Below are 21,785 nucleotides of genomic sequence, written 5' to 3' on the forward strand. Positions count from 1 at the left end.
GTCATTTTCGGGCGAGGATGTCATTAATCTGACAACCATTAAGCGCCTCGAGGTTCAAGGAGGGGGGCCTTTTGACGCCACCATGCCTCAGGTCGGCATCAAATGACCCGAAAGTGACGACAGTGCCCCTCCTCGGGGTCGAGCATCATCCGCTGACCAGTGTGACAGCATCGCACCGAGCTTCGGATCGCATCACCACATCCCCTAGGTAATGTATGCACAGCCTTCGTTACCATGCGCCATCATCGGACTTGTTTTAACGCGGCGGACCGCTCTGCGTAAACATTGTGACAATGGCGCTGGCAGAGTGGCTTTAGCGGTTCAGCACTTGCCCTGTGCACTTGGAGCTCCCATTCACTCGGTGCACTCACTGGCCGTGACGCCGAACGCAGCGCTGGCTGGACGCTTCAGGCGTGGCGGGGCGTAGGAGTGTTATCGCATTTCCCGCAGAGTTGGGGTTTCGCTCCCCGGGGCCGGCGGGGGAGGAAAAAGGAGGGGGGGGGCACTGCTTGATAGAATCCCGCTGGGCGTTTATTACGCGCCACCCTTTAATGCGCGCTCCAAGGCTTCGCGCTATTAGGCCGACGCTGAATAACGAACACCCAATGGCGTCGCTGCACTTTGCCGCCAGATGTCGCACAGTGGGCCGGAAGACTGGAGGAGGCGGCCAAAACCCCAGACGCGTTTTGAGCTCGAATCGAGCGTGTGACCCCACCAATGGATTCCTCGTTCGGAGGGCAATCCATTGATGGGGTCACACGTTCGGTTCGAGTCCCGTTTAGCGACTCTGGAGCTGAAAACGCGTCTGGAGTTTTGGCCGCCTCCACCGATCTTCTGGCCCACTGTGCACTGGTAGGCAACCCCTCTAGGGCTCTCGCCTGCAGAGATGCGGGGTGCGAAGATGGGAACGGTGAAGGCGGGAGACATTTTCATTGAAAACAAGACGGAAACCCAAACACTTCCAACTACACGGGGTGACATAGTGTAGCCAGACCGTGCGCATTAAACACAAATTAGCGAATTCCCTCCTTGTCCTCGCCTCCCATCCGGCCCCTCCGGCCCTCGTGAGCCCTGGCTAGCCCCGGCGGGGCCCTGGGTGAGCCCCGGCCCCTTCTCAACCCAGGGGGTGCGGCTACTATCGCCGGAGAACACACCCCAAACAAAGCAAGAACCGTTTCAGACGGCCGTGTGGCGGTCAGGGTGGCGGGTGGCGGCAAGGGCACGCGGGACGACCGGTCAGGTCAGGGCGCGGAGGGGGGGGGGGGGGGGAGTGAGACGGCGAGGCGGACGAAGCGCCACTGCAAACAAGAGAAACTGAGGGATTTGTTTGCCAGGAGGGACGGTCCCGGCCGGGCCGCCTCACTGAGCAGCCTCATATGGTGGTGGCCGGCACGACGGCACACTCGCACACACACACACACACACACACACACACACGCGCGCGCGGTCCGCCGCCTGAGGTGTACTCTGGGCTTTCATTAATGTCGTCCGCTTCAAAGTGGTGGAAAACTGGAAAAGGACGTCGAGTGTGCCTCGCCTCGCCGTCCTTGCCGCCGCACAGTGGGCCAGAGCCAGGAGACCCGGCGGAGGCGGCCAAAAGTCTAGACGCGTTTTGAGCTCCAGAGTCGCTAAATGGGACTCGAACCGCACGTGTGACCCCACCAATGGATTGCTTGTTCGGAGAGCAATCCATCGGTGGGGTCACACGTTCGGTTTGAGTCTCGTTTGGCGACTCTGGAGCTCAAAACGCGTCTAGACTTTTGGCCGCCTCCACCGGTCTTCTGGCCCACTGTGCGCCTCTCGCCCTCCATGCCGCGGCCCGAACTCGGCCCGGAGTAGCCGCTTTGAAAAGAACCCCGCTCCCTTTTCACCGGGACGTCCGCGATGTCGTCCGGGTGTCAAATGGCTTCTCCGAGAGGTTGGGCCAAAAGTGCTGGCCCGGGATGGCCCCAGCAGGGTTTGGACGGTGTCATCGTCAGCTTAAGCCAGTCGGCCCTCTCCCTTTGACAGAGTCTCTCTAGGCGCGCGGCAGTAGAGAGAGTCTCTCTAAACTGTGCGGCAGCGGAGGGAGTCTCTCTAAACTGTGCGTCAGCGGAGGAGAGTCTCTCTAAACTGTGCGGCAGCTGGAGAGGCGCGTTTCTCTCCAAGCTGACGGTCGGGAGGGTCTCTAAACTGTGCGAAGGGAGGTCTCTCTAAACTGTGCGGCAGCGGAGGCGAGTCTCATCAATAAAGCTCCCTAACGATCTCCCGCTGTAGTAGAGTCTCTCTAACTCGGAATGAAGAGCGCCTTCAGCTCGGCCGGCGTCCGCGCGGCGAGGGCTGGAGGAGGCGCGTCAACGGGGCAGCAAAGCTCCTAACGTCCCTCGCAAAGCACTCGCAAACGCCAGCGGAGACGTCCAAGTTCGGCAGAGCGCCTGGCCGGAGGTCTGTGCGCGGCAGGGCTCAGCGTGCTGCAAAGCCTCAACGTCAGGTGTTGAAGGCTGGCAGGTGGCGTGGTCTCTTCCGAGTCTTTGCTACGTCGAGTTAAGGGTTTCTCTCGTGTTTGGTTTTTTCGTGTGCATCCGAAAGACAATGGTACCTTTATCCCAGTGCAGGCCCCCCGCCTGTCGGAGTGCATTGTTTTTCGTAGTGAGGCTGCTCTCTTCGGATGCACACCCACCCGGCCAGGCCCGTGCCTGCCGGCCCACCCCGCCCACCAGGGCCACGGCCAAAGCCACGGCCAAAGCCACGGCCACGGCGACACTGCGCACGCGGCACCGCGTGGCACGCACCTCACGCCAGGATTCAATGGTCGGCCTCTTCAATTACAATTTACTTTGACGTTTGATTCCCGCCGCGGGGGGTCGGAGGGCGAAGGGGTGATTATAAGGGTGATGGGTGGGCGCGGGGCGGGGTGGGGCGGGTCGCCGACCCTCGTGTTGTGCCAAGGTGGCCCCACTCCGGTCCGGCTCTTCCAGCCGAGTCCAGCGCGGTCGCTGGCCCCACATTGGGCGGCATTGGGGCTCATTAAGGTGCCAGGTACATGAAAAAGCTTCTTGGATCCAGAAAACAAAAACCCTTTTTTTTTGTTCAAATTTTCTTTTTGTATTGAGAAAAATAAATGTAAGAGCCACGACCTTCACTTTTTTCTCACTGTGTGTCCGTCCATCACCGTGCTTGGAGTCGGTTGGGTCAAAAAGCAAAGAAGTCTTTTTTTTAATGGCGGATTTGAAGGTATAAATCTTGACTTAACGAGACCCAGAATCCGTCCAGATTTTTGCCATCCTTCGCTTGTGGCTGCTTTCGAGTCTTTTGAGTAGTGGAGCTTGGCGTCAGGACCAGAACTGGGCGGGGTGGGGCGGGGCGGGACGGGCGGGGCGGGGCGGGGCGGGGCGGGGCGGTGGCTGTGAATAGTAACGCTAACAGGCTAGCCTGGCAGCTCTCCACGTGGCACTGCGGCACTACTGCGTACTTGAATGAGACACTGCCACGCTCCAGCCACGCTCCAGCCACGCTCCAGCCACGCTCCAGCCACGCTCCAGCCACGCGCCCGTCAAGCTGCCGGCCGCGGTGACACCGCGAAAACAAAAACAAAGGACCGGTCGCTCCGCCTCCGGGACGACCCCGAGGGCCAATTTTATAGAGCCGCCCTGCTGGCACCGCTTTCCTTTCCACTTTTTGGCGCGGAAGTGGTTATTGAAAAGGGGCCGGCCGGACGGCTCGTCTGGACGGGCTTCCGCTTCCGGGCACCTGTCGCGCCCTAGGTCACTGCCTGCTTCCGGCCCCGGCCTTCCGGGCCGAAGGAGAGAAAGAAGAATTTGGCAGCAAAGCGGAAAGGCGGTCACGAAACCCATTATGGCCACTGTTTGATCAGGAATTAATTTTCGCGTCGTCGTCCGAGGAGGAGGAGAGGGGGGGGGGGAGGACTTCTGGGAGGAGGCACTGTCAGGGGGAGGGGGAACTTTTGGCGGGCTCTACGGAAGCAGCGGAAAGGAGGGGGCGGGCGCTCACCGCAACTGACAGCAAACATGGCAGTAATATGCGTGCGCGTTCATAATGCCGTGATGGGCGGCGAAGACCCTACCGCCTGGACCCTCGTCCCTTGCTCGCTAGCTCCGCTTGTTCGCTGCTCCATATTCCTTCCCGCGCTGCGGCTGCGCGTGGCCTGGCGTGGCCGCCCCACAGTGGGCCAGACCGGCACCGGCGGCCAAAACTCCCCGACACGCTTTGAGCTCCAGAGCCGCTTAATAACTGGACTCGAACCGAGCGTGTGACCCCACCAATGGATTCCTCGTTCGGAGAGCAATCCGGGGTCACACGTTCGGTTCGCGTTTTGAGCTCCAGAGTCGCTAAACAGGACTCGAACCGAGCGTGTGACCCCACCAATGGATGCCTCGTTCGGAGAGCAATCCATTGATGGGGTCACACGTTCGGTTCGAGTCCCAATTAGCGACTCTGGAGCGCAGAACGCGTCCGGGGTTTTGGCCGCCGCCACCGGTCTTCTGGCCCACTGTGCGCCCCTGGCTCGGACGCAACGAGTGGCGGACGTTACGAAACGGAACGCTCTCCGGAAGCTTCGCGAAAGTCTGTTCGAATAGAGGCGAGCAGGGCCAGGCGGGGCCAGGCGGGGCATGAATGGGAGATGGGTCCGATTTCAAAACAAACTCGAGCCCGACGCGGGGCGCCACTGCGATAATACTGCCGGCCGTTACCGAGGGGCGAGTCCACTACACCGGTAGCCCGCTGCGCGTGCCGCGCGTTGCCGCGCGTCCCATCTCATCAGCGGGATCTGCCTCGCCGCTTGGGCCCGACTCCGTCGCCTCGCTCATCTCGACGGCCTCCGGACTCCGGTCGTCCGGACTGCACGGCCCCCGCGGCTGTATCGATTATGGCGGCTCTGGAGAGGCGTCTCGAGGCGCCTCCAGGTTGCCAGGCGCCGCCGCGCCGGCTGCACCGGGTCATGAGAGATGCTGCACGTCGAGTGCTGTCCTTTGTAGCGGAACTCTCGCGAAAGAGGCGCTCCCTAAACCGTCCCCGTCTCTCCAGCTAACGCGCTGAGCCGTTGAGCCGCTCAGCGCCGAGGAGAAGAAGAGGCCGAACTTGTTGCGATGTCTCCATCTCCATGGATAAATAACGAACATGCCCCCCTTCCCCCTCCCTGCGGTCTTATCTTTTCCTTTTTTCGATCGATCCTTGCTTAACTTCTGTCTCCAGATGTGAGCCGGGCCGCGGCCACCATGAACAACAACAACAACATGACGTGGCCCGACTCCTGGCCCCCGCAGCCCCCGCAGCCCCCGCAGCCCCCCCGCCAGCAGGGCCCCGGCAGGGACGAGCGGCTGGCCAAGGTAAGTCCTCCAAAATTCACACAACACTCCAAATGTCAGCATGGGGCATTCGTACTACTGCCCCGTGGCGCGATTTCGGGACTAGAAGGCGGAAATAATTTACATTAAATAAGGGAACTTAAAATATTACAACAAAAGGGCACTAGAATTTTGTTTTGAAACAAATTTACAGTAAATTAAAAAAAAATCATTTTTTAAAAAGAATGTCACTTTCCAGATTTTTTTCAATACGCGGCAACGTTGTGGGAATTTTCCATCACTCAGCGTCGTTGTAGAACAGACCACCCAAACTTAACAGGGTGGCTGCAAATGCTGCCCGACCCCCCTCCACGCCGGGGCCAGGGCCGGGGCCAGGGCCGGGGCCAGGGCCCTTTGCGAGAACGCGTGCCGCGCGGCATGCGGCCACCTCATTTCACGGCGTATGGCTGCTAGCTATCGGAAAAAGGAGAGTCTTCCAAGCTCTCCACCTGACCGCGTCCAAAAATGTTGATCAAGAGAGAAATGTGGGAAGCCCGCAGCCGGGGCGAGGCTAGCGGAATGGCGCGAGTTTTGATGTCTCTGAACATTCGAGCCCTCCAGCATGCCTCCAGCTAGCGCGGAGCTGGCTGGGCGAATTTACCTGGAATGGTCGTAGAAGCAGCAGCTCTTGCCGGTAGCCTGGCCGGTGGCTAAATTGAGTCCGGCTGCGTGGTAGCGTCCCACAGTGGGCCAGAAGACCGGCACCGGCGGCCAAAACTCCTGACGCGTTTTGAGCTGCAAAGTCGCTAAATGTGGCTCGAACCGAACGTGTGACCCCACCAATGGATTCCTCTTTGGGAGAGCAATCCATTGGTGGGGTCACACGTTCGGTTCCAGTCCCATTCAGCGACTCTGGAGCTCAAAACGCGTCCGGGATTTTGACCGCCTCCACCGGTCTTCTGGCCCACTGTGCGTTGGCTACCTTGAGTCCGCGGCGTGTGGAACACCGCCACCCTTTACCCTTTACCACTCGGCCGTGCCGTGGCAGTGGCGTGGCGGTGCCATTCGTCCTAATTTGGCGTGGGCATGGTGGCGGCCTGAAGGCCCTTCAGCCCGCCAGCCCTTCAGCTCTCGGCCTCGGCCGCCACGAGGCCCTTCTTGGCCTGGGCAGCCTCCGCCGAGGCCCTCGTTACGGGGCTTGTTGCGCCGGCTCCGTGCGCGTCGCAGCGCGTCGACGGCAACGTGCCGAGCACGCCGACGAGGAGACGCGCGGCGACGTGACGACACGCGTCGCGTTTTTGATTCGCGCGGCGCCTTCCTGCTCGGGGTTCCGGATTCCCCCGGATCCTCCGCGACGACGCCCGCCTGCTTGGCCTGCTCCAGGTGGAGGTGGCGGTGCTGGGCGTGCTGCTGGTGCTGACGGTGCTGGGCAACGCGGTGGTGCTGCTGGCGCTGTACGCGCGGCGGCGCTGTGGCGGTCGCCGCAAGCTGTCGCGCATGTTCTACTTCATCCTGCACCTCAGCGTGGCCGACATGGTGACCGCCTTCTTCAGCGTGCTGCCGCAGCTCGTCTGGAAGGTGGGTGGCTGCGTCGGCGCGCGTTTTTAACGTTTATTTTGTGGTCCAGCAGAGAATTCCTCGGACTTCCCTGCCCCCATTTTGTCCCTGGCCTGCTTCCTGTTATTAACTTTACGCGAACCTTCCGCCCCTTGCCTTGAAAGATCCTTGTTCCGGCGCCGAGCACACCGTTCACTCACGTTTATTTTTGTTGTTTCGTGTTCAGACCACCGTAAAGCCTGTACCTCCGCCTCTCTCCCTCCGCAGGTGACGTTCCGGTTCCAGGGCGGCAACGTGCTCTGCAAGGTGGTCAAGTTCGGGCAGCCGCTCGGCGTGTACCTCAGCTCCTACGTGCTGACCGCCACGGCGCTGGACCGCTACCGCGCCATCTGCCACCCGCTCACCTACTGCTCCTGGTCGTCGCGCCGCGCCAAGATGATGGTGTACGTGGCCTGGGGCGTGGCCGTCTGCTTCTCGGCGCCGCAGGTCCGTCTCTTAATTTGGAAAAAAATAATGAAAATAAAGAATTTAGAGAGTGGTGGGTCTGACCGATGTCTCCACCCCCGAGGCCCTGCTGCCGCCGTGCGGCCCGGCCTGGGAAAAGGGACGCGTCCCCCGGGGCCGCCCCGGGCATTTTCATGTCCGGCATTTGTCGCTCGCTAACGGTGGCGCGGCGGCACGGCGGCCCTCATCACTTGCTTTTAATCCCTTTTCCTTCTTTTTGTTTTTGTTTTTTGGAGGCGGTTGCTTTTTGCTGAGCTGTGATGCGATGCGATGGCGCGGCGCGCAGCGGGGCACCTGCAGCGGAAAGAGAGAATGGCTATTAAAAGCGCCAAAGAGGGGCGCCGTGGGGGGCTGGAAGAGAGAGAGAGAGAGAGAGAGAGGAGAGAGAGAGAGAGAGAGAGAGACTGACAGAGCCGCCGTCGTCATCGGCCTGTCGGGGACAAAGCGCGTTCACTTATTCGTCGTCGTTCGGCGCTTTTCCAGTGTGGTCGAGGCCCCGGCGCTCAGACAGAAAGAGTGCGACGAGTTTAAAAAAATATATATTCCGTCGGGGTGGCATGAAATGGCGGGGGAGGAGCCAGTGTAACTTAACACACTCTTAACTATTTTTCTTTTCTTTAGTCGATTTTTCCACAAAATAGCAGACAGCCTACGGCCGGGTTCGCGTTGCACCCGGCATGCAGTGCAGCGGACCTCGCGTGCCAGCTGCAGTGCACCGGTCTGCAGACCGAGAGTCGTTTCCGCCACTCTCTGTCTCTCTCGCACCCTTGCGGCACGCGCCGTGAGTGCGAGCGAGACAAAGCGACGAAACCGAAACTCTCGGAATCAGTCTGCTGCCGTCCGGAAGCGACGTGTGAGATAGGATTCGATTTGTTCTGTTTCACCGACCCCCACCTTTTATTGTAAGATGGGTATCGTTCGCTCGAACAAAAAACAAATCAATCGCGTACCGTCGAGTACAATACCTCACTTAAAAAAAAAAAAAAATAGATTGACGTATTTGATTCTCTTCTCGTCTGGAAGCGAAGCCTGCTCGTTAGGACCGCCATTCTCTGCGCGCGGCATCGCGGCATCGCACAGTGTGGCGGCATCGCACAGTGTGGCGGCAACGCGGCACGCCGCGAGCTTCATCTACGCCGCGAAAAGCGACGGCGGCGGGGGATTTCACTTCGCAAATACAGCATGTGTGCCGACAACGCTCGCATTGTTGTTGCTGCTGCTGTTGTTACACGGGCAAAGAATATAAAAAGAGACACTCTTGCGATCTCGATGCACAGCAGTGATCGCTCCTGCTGTAGAGTTCGAATGAGTGAGCAGCGAAAGGGAGCGGTTCCAGAAATCCTGGCGCGTTTTGTGCATGTTTGTGTGTGCTTCTGTCTCCCCCCCCCGGTGGAGTGTGTGAGAGAGTGTGGTGGCGTGAGAGTGAGTTAGTGCGGTGGAGCCTCGCCTCTGGCTGCCTCTGGCCCGCCCATCTCAGTCTCAGATGGCCTCGTCGTGGTTGTGGCCGGGCCCGCCGGCCGCAGCAGTGGCCACGCGCCACGCGACCTGGCAATATAAGGGGAGGAACCGGGACAAGTTTTAATGTTTGTTCATATCGCGGCCGTCGTGGCCGCCGCGGCCCCCAGGCACTTCGGCTCCACGGAATTGCGATCTCCCCGGGGGAGTTGCGTCTTGTAATAGTTCCCTGTCGGGGATCAGAGCCGAGAGAAGAGATAAAAATGAGAAGGGGAGGGGGAGGTTTACCGCGTGGACGTCCTGGGCCATCCAGCTCTCTCTCTCTCTCCCTCTCTCTCTCTCTCTCTCTCTCTCTCTCTCTCTCTCTCTCTCTCTCTCTCTCTCTCTCTCTCTCTCTCTCTCTCTCGCACTCACGGGGCGTCCCTTAAGGGTGCGAGAGAGACAGGCCGTCGAAAACGACTCTCGGAATCAGTTTGCGGGGCCGTTGCCTCCGGCAATGCCTTCAGGCTCAGCGAGAGCCGCGGGCGACGTTTCGACCCCTCCCAAGAAAACCGTCTCAACTCGCCAGAGCGCTGGGAAACCATCTCAACTCGCTCGCCACCCGGGAGACTTTTTTTAGTTTTTGTGTGGAGAGGAAAGATAGGCTGGTTTTCTCTGGAGGGGTCGACGCAGTGGAAGTGAGAGCAAGTGAGACGCTTACCGACCGCGTCATGTTTGCAGGCCTTCATCTTCTCCCTGAGGCAGCTGGGCCCCGACGAGTCGGACTGCTGGGCGGACTTCCACCCGGACTGGGGCGTGCGCTCGTACGTCACCTGGTGAGTCAACCTGTCACCCTCTGGCCCGTCGACTCGTTTGTACGCCGTCGGATTAGGAGGTCGCTCTGTCTCTCTCGCACTCGCGGGGCCAGGCCGGGCCAGGCGGGGCGCCCCCAGGCGGTGCGAGAGAGACAGAGCGGCCTGGAGGAACTGTTCGGAATCGGACTTGCCTCCCAGTAGTGCCACGCTGCTGTGCGGTGTGCGCCGTGCGGCCGCATGTAAAATGCCATTTTTTATTTAATGTGTTTTTTTTTCGCCCGGTGGCTGAGCTTTGTGGCCTTTGGCTGCTCCAGGCTGCCTGCCTGCCTGCCTGCTGCCTGCCTGCTTGCTGACTGCTCTCGCAAAGGCACGGCAAAACTAGGCGACAAAGGCGGAGCGGTGCGGCGGCATTTGGAACTTTTGGTGTGTGTGCGGTGGTGTCGGGGGGGGCTGGGGTGGGGGGGGAGTCGTTCGAGGCTGCGAGCGTGAGTGTTGAACGCGGCGTGGACCGAGAGCGTTCCGGAGCACCCCGCAGGCAGGCTATGGGGAGGCAGCTCAAGAGGCCTCGCAGCGTCGAGGTTTTAGCATGCACGTCCTTGATGAGGTGAGTGCAAACGACCCCATCCCGTCCCGGTGCGAGGGCCTGCCGGGGCTGCCGCGGGGCTGCAGGACATAGGGCCGGGCGTTAGGAAGAGGGTGGAGGGGAAGCAGTTCGGCGGCGGGGACGAAGTCGACGAAGTTGTCTCGGAGTTGCGCTGCCCGGCCGGGCCCCGGCCGGGCCCCGGCATCGACTAAATAAACCCTTCTGGTGAACTCGGGGGCGGCAGGGCTACGACAGGGCTAGGGCTACGGCAGAAGTTGGGCCAATAACTGTCTGGGAGCACGAAGCACGTCATTCCGAGACTACAGGTGCGCGGCGCGCGCGGCTGGCGCGGGTGGATAGACAGACAGACATACAGGCAGACAGACAGACAGACCGCGGTTCGCACGGCTGGTCTGGAAGCACGGGAGGTTTGTCACTGGACGCGTCGAGTCGTACGCAACACGGCGCTGCGGTGTGGAGCGCGGGGCGCGGACGCGGAGCGCCCGACGACGGCGGGGTAGGCAGGCCCGCCACGCACCGCTGCGCACCCGTTGCATATCTCGCTGCCCACAGGCGCTCTCCGCTCTCTCAGTCGTCTCTCTCTCTCTCTCTCTCTCTCTCTCTCCTCTCTCTCTCTCTCTCTCTCCCTCTCTCTCTCTCTCTCTCTCTCTCTGAGTGCGAGAGAGACAGGGCGAGGAAAGCGACTCTCGGAGTCAGCCCGCGCGCTGACGGTAGGCCCCCTCCCGGTGTACCCCGGAAGTCTCACTGGCGGTAGAAAGACAGGCTGGGGAGGCCGGAAACCAAGACAGGCGCAGCCAGGCAGCCAGCCAGGCAGCCGCGCGGAAGGGGTAAAGGGGGGGGATAAATAAAAGTGTTTGGGCTCGGACGGACGCGTGACGCGATGAGGATCAAAGGTTCCGCCCGCGCCCTGTCACGTTTGACGTCCGGTGGGGCGCGGCGGGGTGGGGTGGGGCGGGCCGCTCTGACACAGCCACACTCCTGCACGGCCCCTGCCCCTCCCACACTTCATATTGTGACGCCGGAATGGCCATCGAGCGTGTCAAACACACATACACACACACACACACACACTGAAAAGATCAGAAAGGCACGCGCCGGGGAAAAAGTCGAACGCTTGTAGCGTGTGTAGGGCCGTGTGTGTGTTTGTGCTCTACAGCGCCGATCGAGCTACTGTACTCCACCACGCTATTCCCCCAAAAGGGATTTCCCTTTTCCTAGTTTACCAGCTCTGAATCGAGCTGGTCAAAAAACGAGCCTTTCCCCGCACTGAGAAAACCTTACAAACTATTTTGGACCTTACAAAGAAAAGTAGTTTGTATAACAAAGTATTTTGAGCATACATAAGCTTACAAAGAAAATACTTCGTAATTTACTAACTATTTCATCGTATAACAAAGTATATTAGTTTGTTATATGTATGCTCAAAATACTTCGTAAGGTTTTAAGAGTGTGGGAAAAAAAGGAAGTGGATTGAACAGAAGCGCTGCTCTCGGCTTCAGGCTAAGGGGGCCTGATTTCGTCAAACTCATCAGCGAGTCCCACCGCCACTACACGGTAAAAACGGTTCCTGGTTTTCCCAGGAACACCCTGGAAATCGCCTATGTCTCTACCATAGGCTTCCTGGGAAAACCAGGTACCGTTTTTACCGTGTAGTAACCGAGTGGTAGCCAGCTAACGAACGACAGACCCTTGAACCAGTGCGACGGACTCGTGCACTCACGCTGGGGCTGGCCGGGCTGGCCGGGCAGCTGCCTCGTCTTGGCCGATCGAACTGGTCCTCGCCTCTCCGCGGGGGACATACACACTAAATGTCTTAGGGGTTTATTGTCCATAGCTATGGCCGTTTTTGTACATACAGAAAATATGTACAAATTTGTACATAAATTAGGAACAATATTTCCATATTTTGCTTAAGTATGTAAAACATTGTACCTAATTTATGTACAATTTGTACATAACTTCAGTATGCACAAATAGGCCAAGTTATGGCATAAAGCGGCATAAAGTCCATAAGCATTTAGTGTGTACTGGCCAGAAGTCGCATGCAGACTGATTCCGTGGGGGTTTCTCTCTCTCTCTCTCTCTCTCTCTGTCTCTCTCTCTCTCTCTCTCTCTCCTCTCTCCCCTCTCTCTCTCTCCTCTTCTCTCTCTCTCTCTCTCTTCTTCCCCCCTTTCTTTTTCACTCATGAGACGCCCCGTCGGTGGGAGAGAGACGAACCGACGGCGTTTCCAGGCGGAATCACTCTGTTGGCGCCGCAGGGGGTCCTGTCGGGGCCCTGAGCCCTGCGCGCCCTGAGCCCTTGGCGTGGGTGAGGAGAGCCACCTGTAGCCGGGAGGGCCCGGGGGCCGGGGGGGGACTGCCGCGCCCCCCGTCGTACAGTGCAGGGCCGGCGGTGGCCCCCCCCCCCCCCCGGGCCGCCCCTCGGGGAAAATGCCTGCTGTTTCATTTTAATAACTCTTCGTCGGCTGGGTGGTCCTGCAGGATTTTGGACGATGCCTCTCACTCTGTCCCCTCCCCCCCGTCTCTATTGCAGGGAGCCTGGCTTTAATTGCCAACTTCGTTAGCAATGATGCCGCGAGGTGTCGCCGGGTCTTTCCCCTCGTTACCTTGCCACCGAGTACGGGAAACGGCTCTCCGAGAAGCTTTCCTCCTCGCGTGGCCTCCACTCCACCTCCCCGTCGAGGGGCTCGGCCGGGCGTTGTCCGGGGCCTTTCTTTGCCTCCACTCCTCGTTGTCCCTCTCGTTAGGTAAGCGAGCCTGTTTGCCGGTCCCGCTGCGGGCTGCCTCTGACTTCTCCTTGTCGTGCGGGGCTGCATACATTTTCCCCACCACTATGCCAGAGAGTGAATAACGAATAATAATGAAGTCTCCAGTCCTCCAGTCAGTACGTGAGTGGAGTAGAGTGTATGTAGATATGTGTGTAGATATGTGTGTAGATGTGTGTGCGTGTGTGTTTTGTGTGGCGGGGGGGGGGGGGGGCACGCACGCGTGGGCACTGTATACGATTATAATTTACCATCGAGTCTGCCTGAGGAGGCTTCCCCTCGTCAACTGTTGGGGGATGGATGCAGATTACAGGAATACACTAAAGTTTTGATTTCGATGTGCCCTTGGAAACTTTGGACAGACAGTGACACCGACGCTGAAGTTTCGGATGTGACAACTATGAATGATTTACAAGACCGCGGGACCATGAGAGAAGGGCGCCCTGGAGTCCCAGCTTTTTCGGGCCGGGACGCCGCCTGGCCGAGGTTTGCACCACTTTGCGGCTAAACGGCTCATCGCACAACATTTCTGAATAGCTCAGAAGATTCAGGAAGGTTTTTTTCGTGCCCCGCCGTCGTTACATTTCGATTTGGTCAACCGGGGACCGAACGCGGCGAGCCCGAAGGGCGGCAGTGTGGCGCGGCCGAGGGTCCGCAGCGGCTGGCTGCCTGATGGCTGGCCGCCGGCCACCCCACCTACCGCTTGGTGAATATTTCGTGCCTTTAAGAAGAAATAACGGTGAAAACGACACGTTGTCTTCGTCTAAAACGTGTAATATCACACCTAACGCAAGTTTGAACCAAGAAATCGGTGTCTACTGGCCTGTAGCGGTAGGGTGGGGGTGGCCGGCGGCCAGCCATCAGGCAGCCAGCCGCTGCGGACCCTCGGCCGCGCCCTCTGCCGCCCTTCAGGCCGCCGCGTTCGGTCCCCGGGTTTACCAAATCAAAATGTAAAGACGCCGGGGGCACGTAAAAACCTTCCTGAATCTTCTGAGCTAGTCAGAAATGTTGTGCGATGAGCCGTTTAGCCGCAAAGTGGTTTCAAACCTCGGCCAGGCGGGGTCCCGGCCCGAAAAAACTGGGACCCAGGGCGCCCTTCTCTCATGGCTGGACGGACTCACCGAAGCAATACCTGTGTTGTAGTCTCAAAACTACTACCCGTCTGTGTTTCATTGGGTGTGTGGGTGTGTGCACCTGGGTACGCACACTTGTTATAACGGAGAAAACGGTCATTGCTTCATATTTTTAATTAATTTTTTTGTGTAAGTTTCAACCAATCACACGTAGTTTGACACGTGGCGCTGGAGTTGAAATCCACAGTGACCCGCCGGTGACTGATCGCATTAGAAATTGACACAAGAGTGGAGAGGGCGGCGGTGTGATTACGAACTGCCCCGCTCCGCTATCACTCGGTGTTTGATGGTGTGCTCGCGCGTGGCGCGCCCAAACTAGCCGCTGGGCCCCGCTGGGGGTTACGCAAACTGACCGCTGGGTCGTTCTGCCTGAACAGGTACGCGTGCTCGGTGTTCGTGGTGCCGCTGCTGGTGCTGTCCTTCACGTACTCCAGGATCACCTGCGAGATCTGGCGCTGCGCGTCGTCCCGGACGGCCCTCCCCGCCGTGCCCGCCGCGCCCGCCAGGACCCCGGTGCACGGCGGCCACGTCCAGCACGGCCAGCACGGCCAGCAGGGCAAGGCGGACACGCCGTGCCAACAGGCGCACGCCTATGCCTACAGGTGCGACTCGTGGACACGTCGCCGAGGCCACCAAGGTCGCCAAGGTCGTCCAGGCCGAACTTTGTGTACATTGCGCGCGAGGCGGCGAGCGCTGCTTTGCTTGACCGCCGGCCTAGCAGGCTGATTCCAACAAGGACCGTTCCCTCGCTCTGTCTTTGTCAGACACGCGACAGAGCCAGTGACAACGGCCAGGGTCCACAGACGGGTCCAGAGGGGGTGGGGATAGCAAAAGTTGCCGTCTAAAATTGCAAACTTTTCCCCCTTTTTTCTGAGCAGGTTCACGACGCGGCGGCAGGGCGTCAGGGCCAGGCCGGGCAGGACGACGGGCAGCTTCGTGGCGGTGCGGGTGCGGTCTGCCACCACGCGCACCAACCCGCTCATCTCGCGCGCCAAGATCAACACGGTGAAGCAGTCGGTGCTGGTCATCATGCTGTACATCGTGTGCTCGGGGCCCTTCATCTGCGCGCAGCTCTGGTCGGCCTGGACCTCGCCGGCCGAGGACGACTACCTCAGCGGTGAGCCTCTTCTACAGTGGGCCAGAAGACCGGTGGAGGCGGCCGAAACTCAAGACGCGATTTGAGCTCCAGGTCGCTAAACAGGACTAGAATCGAACGTGTGACCCCACCAATGGATTCCTCGTTCGGAGAGCAGTCCATTGGTGGGGTCACACGTCCGGTTCGAGTCCCATTTAGAGACTCTGGAGCTCAAAATGTGTCTGGGATTTTGGAACATATGCTTGCAGTGGTTCTTAGCCGGGTGCACTGGTCTTCCGGCCCGCCGGCTGACATTATGCGTTAGAGAGAGAGAGAGAGAGAGAGAGAGAGAGAGACGGAGGGTACCGCGGCCGCCTTGTCGCGTAATTTATGGCGGGAGTGACGTAACTTGTGGACGGACCCTCGAGGGAGCCGGCGTAGTTTCCCCAGTCGTTTTGCGGGCATTTCCCTCGCGCGAAGACAGACTGTGCAAACGGAGGGCGCCGCGCCACGCCACGCCACGCCACGGCGGTGAGTAGTGAATTCCGAGCAGACAAAGTCGACCAATACCAGCGGGGAGACGGTGCCGTCGTCGCATCGCTACGTGTCTCAGCCGACAGCCTTTGTCGAAGAACAAACAACAGCAAACAAACAAACAAACAAACAAACAAAATGGAAAGACAGCCAGTCTCATCTTAGCAATTATGGTAGGGACCCTTCAATACACAGTAAGAAAACATAAATACGTAATGAAAAAAGCTGCCAGAAAGATATCAATTTCGACTGTGGCCCACGGGAAACGATCAGTTTCTTCTTTTCTAAATTTACTCTGCACTTTTGTCTCTAATGAAAATTTTGTCGAAAAATTTTATTGGATATCCGCGCGACACAATGAAGCTCTTCCTATATAATTCTTTGTGTCCGTCAAATAAAATGAGGAGTTGGGACGGGGGCGGCGCCAGTCCGAGCCGGTCCGCCTGACGGAAAACGAGGGAAAATAATATTGACGCTTTGCGGGCAACTTGACAGAATGAGAGCAGCTTCCTTTGTTGCTCTCTTTGACGAAACTCGGACCGGGCAGGACGGGCACGGAGCGCCGGCCGAACTTTGTGAAATGATTAACGTCGGCAGGTAAGCGAGGGAACGAAGAAGCGAAAAAGAACGAGAGGGCCTCGTCGTCCTGTTGCAGAGTCCAGCACACTGTACACCATCCTGACGCTGCTCTTCAGCCTCAACAGCTGCGTCAACCCCTGGATCTACCTGGCCTTCAACAAGGACCTCACGAGCACGCTGAGGATGCTGGTGTCCTGCAAGGGCCCCGTGGCGGCCAGCAGCATGCAGTCGTCGTGCTCCTCGCCGCCCAACGGCGCCGTGCCGCAGCTGGCCGCGCTGGGGCAGGAGCCCGGCATGCAGGAGCCCTGCCCGGCGTACCGCCTGGGCCCCGGCCTGGGCCACGGCCTGAGCCACAGCCTGGGCCGCGTCCGGGTCCGCTCCGACATCATGATCGTCCTCAGCCCCAGGCGCAAGGACCGGCTGCACTGGGTGAAGGGTGAGCCTCGCTCCTAAATGAGAGCTGTCTCCGAGGAGAGGGCGCACAGTGGGCCGGAACACCAGTGGCGGCGGCCAAAATCGCGGACGCGTTTTGAGCTCCAGAGTCGCTAAACAGGACCCAAACCGAGCGTGCGACCCCACCAATGGATTGCTCTCCGAAACGAGGAGTCCATTGGTGGGGTCACACGTTCAGTTCGAGTCCTGCTTAGCGACTCTGGAGCTCAAAACGCGTCTAGCTATCTGGGCGCCTCCGCCGGTCTTCTGGCCCACTGTGGGGCGGCCTTGCAGAGGAAATTCGGTCCCTGCAATGTGAGGCGTCGCGATGTAGACGTCGTGCAAGGCGTCTCGGCGCCGAGCGGTCGGGGCTTCGTGTCGGGGGTGGCGTGACAACCGCGCGACAGTTATTGCCTAAGTCCCCCTGCACTGCATTCTCGTTTCGTTAGTCACGCAGCCTGTTAATTCACCCTGCCAGCCTCCGCTACCTCATTTTGCCCCCCGAGAAAGAGGCAGTTTGTCGTTAAAACAGGGCACGGCGCGTCGAGTGCTGCCGATTGCGGGAACATTCAACAAGTTCGCGGTACCGGTCGGCCGGTACGAGTGGAGTGGCCCGCCTCGCTGGAGGCGAACAATGGGCAGGAAAGTTGTTCGCAGAGACGGCCTTCATGCCCGGCTTGAAACTTAGAATGCCTTTGATATTTTTTTTTTTTGTCCGGTCGGTAATTACCGTGTTGGCAAGCTACTCAACGGCACCGCCTGAAATCGACGACGCGGCCGCGGGGTCAAAACCCTGCCGTTACCAGCCCAAGTGGAAAACATTTGTCGTCAAAGTGGAACGCACTTCGAGGTCATTGTTGTGTTTGCGTTCATTCTGACTGCTCTCCCTCGGCGTCCTCATTATTGAGTGCGAGAGAGACAGGTAGACTCCATCCGACGCTGTCTGTGGTATGTGAGTCTGCGGTGGAGGCCCGCATGCACGCTTCTTTACGGTGCAGTGCGTCGCTGCATCGCCACGCCGGGTTCCCACCAGGGAGACGGCGCAGAAGGCGCCGGGGAGTTAAACACGAGCTGTTCGTCGCCGTGCTCCCCAAAGCCCAATGACACTCTCGGAGATTAGTGCGGAGTCGTCGCTCTGTCTCTCTCGCACCTCTATGGGGCGTCCATGAGTGCGAGAGAGAGAGAGAGAGAGAGAGAGAGAGAGAGAGAGAGAGAGAGAGAGAGAGAGAGACGAAAAAGACTCTCGGACTGCAGGCTCCAACCGGGAGATACCTGTCTTTCTGTCTCTCTCCGGCGAGGACCGTAAGGGTGCGAGAGAGACAGGCCTGACCGGAGTGAGCCTTGGCTTGTCAAGCGGCTACCGTGTGGGGCTTGTGTGCTCCCTGTGCCCGCATACCCTCCCCCACACCCACACCCAGCAACATGGACCAAAACAGCCGGGTGGAGCAATGCACAGCGGAGCCCCCGCCGATCGCTGTGAGCAGGTGGCTGTCTCTCTCGCACTCGCGGAGCACGCCGTCATGCCGCCGGAGGTGCGACAGAGACAGAGCGACGAAGCGCTACGAAGCGCCTGGCGTTTGGTAGGCGACCCACCACTCGCTCTGCGTTTGTCCTTTGTCTAGCTCCCGGCAGTCCCGTTTGGCTGCGTGGCCCCGCGTGGTGTTTGGTGGCGTCCCCGCCAGTCCCCGCCGGCAGGGCCACCCCGTCCCGTCCCGTCCGCCACCGCCCGCTCGCCCTGGACGTCCTGAACGCTGCCGGAAGGATTACCCCTTCGTGCTACGCGCAGCCACGCGGCGGGCCCGGCCCAAATCTGCAGAGGGATCCCTCTCTCTCGCACTCATGAGGCGTGGGTGCGAGAGAGACAGTGCGGAGGCACTGTGGGAAGTCGACGACAATCCTCTCACGTTCACGCCGCCACCTGCCCTCCGCGCCCCGCCGACCCTCCCCGCCGACCCTCCTCCCCGCCCACCTGAACCCTGAACCCGAGCCCGAAGGCCTGGAGGCCGGAACATGGGCGAAAACGTCTCACGTATTGGGGACGGCCAAATCCCGCACGCCGCGTCCCCATTCCACAATGAATCGCCCTAATTATTTCCTTCTGACAAAGTGAAAGGGCGGCGGCGGAGGGGAAGAGAGAGGCTGTTTGGCGCCGTGCCGCGTCCCTGACTGCTGGGGGGCCATCCGCGTGGAGACTGACGGCGAGATCTGCTGCCTTAAGGATTATCGTTTCATCGCTCTGTCTCTCTCGCACTTATGGGGCGCCCCTTACGAGTGCGAGAGAGACAGAGTGAGGATCCTTCAGAATGAAGCGGCTAAAGACCCGACCGCGTGGTGCGTTTTTAATGGCCTTGCCAGTGTCAAAGCCGAAGCCCAGTTCGAAGCGAGTGCTCCACGCCGGCACCGCCACCCCGGGGGGCTCGCTGCGCTAGCTGCGCTAGGTGGAACTGCACGCCCCACCGAACGATTGGCTTTTTTACCGCGAGTGCGAGAGAAACAGAGCGAACAGAGCGATGAAAACGATTCCTGGAATCCAGCAGCGCTGCGCAGGGAGTGCCACACTTGCACGAGTCCTGCCACCCATCAACCCCCAGGCAGCACAAAGGGCCCCAGATTAAAATATTTCCTTTTTTCGTTTTGGAGCAGAGAAAATAAAAGTAAAAACATGATACGGTGTGCCTCGCTTTGAGCAATGGCCGATGAAACCACTGGATCAGCCACCTTGCCTGTCGTGCTGGAGCCTGCCGGGCACGGCAGGGGTCTTCCCTCTCTCTCTTTAGGACTTTCATCTACACTCGAGAGGTGCTGGCTGCAGGTAGTGAGTTTCTCTCTCTCTCTCTCTCTCTCTCTCTCTCTCTCTCTCTCTCTCTCTTTCTCTCTCTCTCCTCTCTCTCTCTCTCTCTCTCTCTCCCCCTCTCTCTCTCTCTCTCTCTCTCTCTCTCTCTCTCTCTCTCTCTCTCTCCTCTTCGGCACCGCCCGGCGCCGGCTTTAGGGGCCCGGGCAAATGTCAAAGGCTGGCATGGCTGGCCAGTGGCCGAGGGATAAAGAATGACACCCGGGGCGGGGACGGCTGCCTGGCGCTGCGGGGGGAATTTCCAAGTGGAACTGGACGGCCTCGTTGGCGCGGCGGAGTGCCTCACACGCCGCTGGGCCGCTCGACGGCGACGTGCACGACGGCGTGCATCAGCGGCGGCCTCATTGATGGAGCCCTCCCTCCCCCTTGGCAGGAATCCGTGCTAAGCCTCCAATGTACTTAGGCCAGGTCGTGTCCGGCAGTCCGGCTGCGCCTCCAGCCCCACCTCCAGCCCCGCCTCCAGCCCCGCCTCCAGGCGCGGCCTAAATTATGCAGTGGCCCATGCCAGATCTGGCGGCCGGACCCCTCGGCCTCGGCCTCCACTTCGGGGACGCGGTGGCCGCGTGGCGGCGGCCCCGCGGCGATCTCGGCCAATTTTGGCGGCGATGATGTCGGCCGTTCGGGGCGGCATAAGCGTCTCCGCGCGATGGTGGTTTAGCACGTGTGGGACCGTCGACGCCGCCACGCCGTCCCTCGGCTCGCGGTTCACAGTGTGCGCGCCTCGCAGCCTCCGGAGCGACCAAAGTGACGTTAGCGTCCCGCTTTGGGTGCCCTTGGCGGCCTTGGCGGACCGAGCCTCGGCCGGAGCGCCCGGTGTGCCGGGCGGTGTGCCGGGCCTGCACGCATCCCCGCAGTGCAGCTGGGACCTGTCGGGACCCGGTGGCGGCGGGGGCGGGGGGGGGGGGGGGGGGGTGCTAGTGTTGGTGACGTCAGGCCCTGTCGGGCAGACACTGTCTTTCATTTCCCCCGCAGATCCAGGACGACCCGGGCCCTACGCCTCCCCCCTCCCCCGGGGTCGCGGACGGCCCCCCTGCAGATCACGCCCCTCGCTTTGATGGATGACGATCGGCGGGGTGCCCGTGGTGCCCGTGAGGCCCGTGAGGCCCGTGAGGCCCGTGAGGCCGTTGGAGGCCATGGTGCCCACAGCCCGGCCGCCCCGTATTGAAAGGCCGCCTAATCCGGCGCCCATCAAGGTGTTGTGTTTGGAGCACCTCGCTTACCGGCGGGCCGACGGCCCACCGGCCGCCAGGGCACTTCTTGCTCGTAGTGGCAGTGGCTTCTGTACACAGTGGCGTGCGCAAGGGGCTCGACAGGCGCCTGGGTAGGCAAGTTCCGAAGCACTGCGCAGGAAGGTGGGCAAAAAGCATGGCTTTTCACCCTCCCCTTTGGAAAAAAATTTCTGTGAAGATACGGAGAGGTGTGCACCCACTCGGAGGGCTCGGCCACCTGCACGAAGCGGCTCGGAGCCCAGAGCCCACCGACCGGGCCGTGGAGGGGTTCAAGCCCTCCCTGTGGGGCTGCAGGGGGCTGCAGGGCCGTCCACGGCAGTGTGAAAACAGGCGGCCTGTGCCAACAGTCCGCGCGAGTCCGCGTGAGGCGACGTCGTGGACCTCACTCGAATGGTTTCGGACGCGGGGTCGGGGAGGGGAGAGGGCCCTCCAGATAGAACCTCTCAGTTGCGTGGCCAGCGGAAAGCGGGAAGGGGAGGCTTGGGCAATCCATATCTCCAAAACTGTCGAAGCGCGCGAGCGTGGCGCACCACAATCGCCTGTGTAGGTTTGACAAAGTGCCTGGCAAAAACTTTCACCCGATTTGGCACGGCACGCCACATGTGTGGACACTGTGTGGAGCCGCCATGCAATTTTGTGTGTGTAAGGGGGGGGGAGGGGCAGCAGCATGGTTGGATGTCACGCGCGCGGCGACCAACGCTGCAATTCATTATCCTTGATTGGAATGCATTCCAGCTTCGCCTACACCGCCAACGAGCGCTGTACCGCTCTCGCAGTGCTACGGTTCAAATGAGTGTTGTTTTTGTTGTTTTTGTTGGTGCAGGCCGTGCGTCCTCCAAGCCACAAGAGCCCTGTTCCCCTTCGCCCTCGGACATCAAGGCCCACTCGGTCGGAGAAGTGGCCGAGTTGTCCTGAACATCGGGAATGGTCTCGAAGAAACAGACTGCGGGAACTCACGTGCCGATGGAGGCCTCCTCACCTCCATCC

General features: G+C 60.0%; 1 protein-coding gene across 1 annotated transcript; it reads left to right on the forward strand.

The window, feature by feature from the left end:
- Window positions 1-6,688: 6,688 nt before the first annotated feature.
- LOC117640497 (vasopressin V1b receptor-like) lies at window positions 6,689-16,592 on the forward strand (the record flags this gene model as incomplete). The annotated part of the gene is made up of 7 exons (XM_034377016.1): window positions 6,689-6,863; window positions 7,110-7,328; window positions 9,522-9,616; window positions 14,476-14,605; window positions 14,642-14,700; window positions 14,977-15,215; window positions 16,363-16,592. Coding segments are annotated over exons 1-7 (1,053 nt in total), but the record flags the coding sequence as incomplete, so codon positions are not given.
- Window positions 16,593-21,785: the final 5,193 nt, after the last annotated feature.

Source organism: Thrips palmi, unplaced genomic scaffold, assembly GCF_012932325.1.
Source record: "Thrips palmi isolate BJ-2018 unplaced genomic scaffold, TpBJ-2018v1 HiC_scaffold_12, whole genome shotgun sequence".
Classification (NCBI taxonomy): domain Eukaryota; kingdom Metazoa; phylum Arthropoda; class Insecta; order Thysanoptera; family Thripidae; genus Thrips; species Thrips palmi.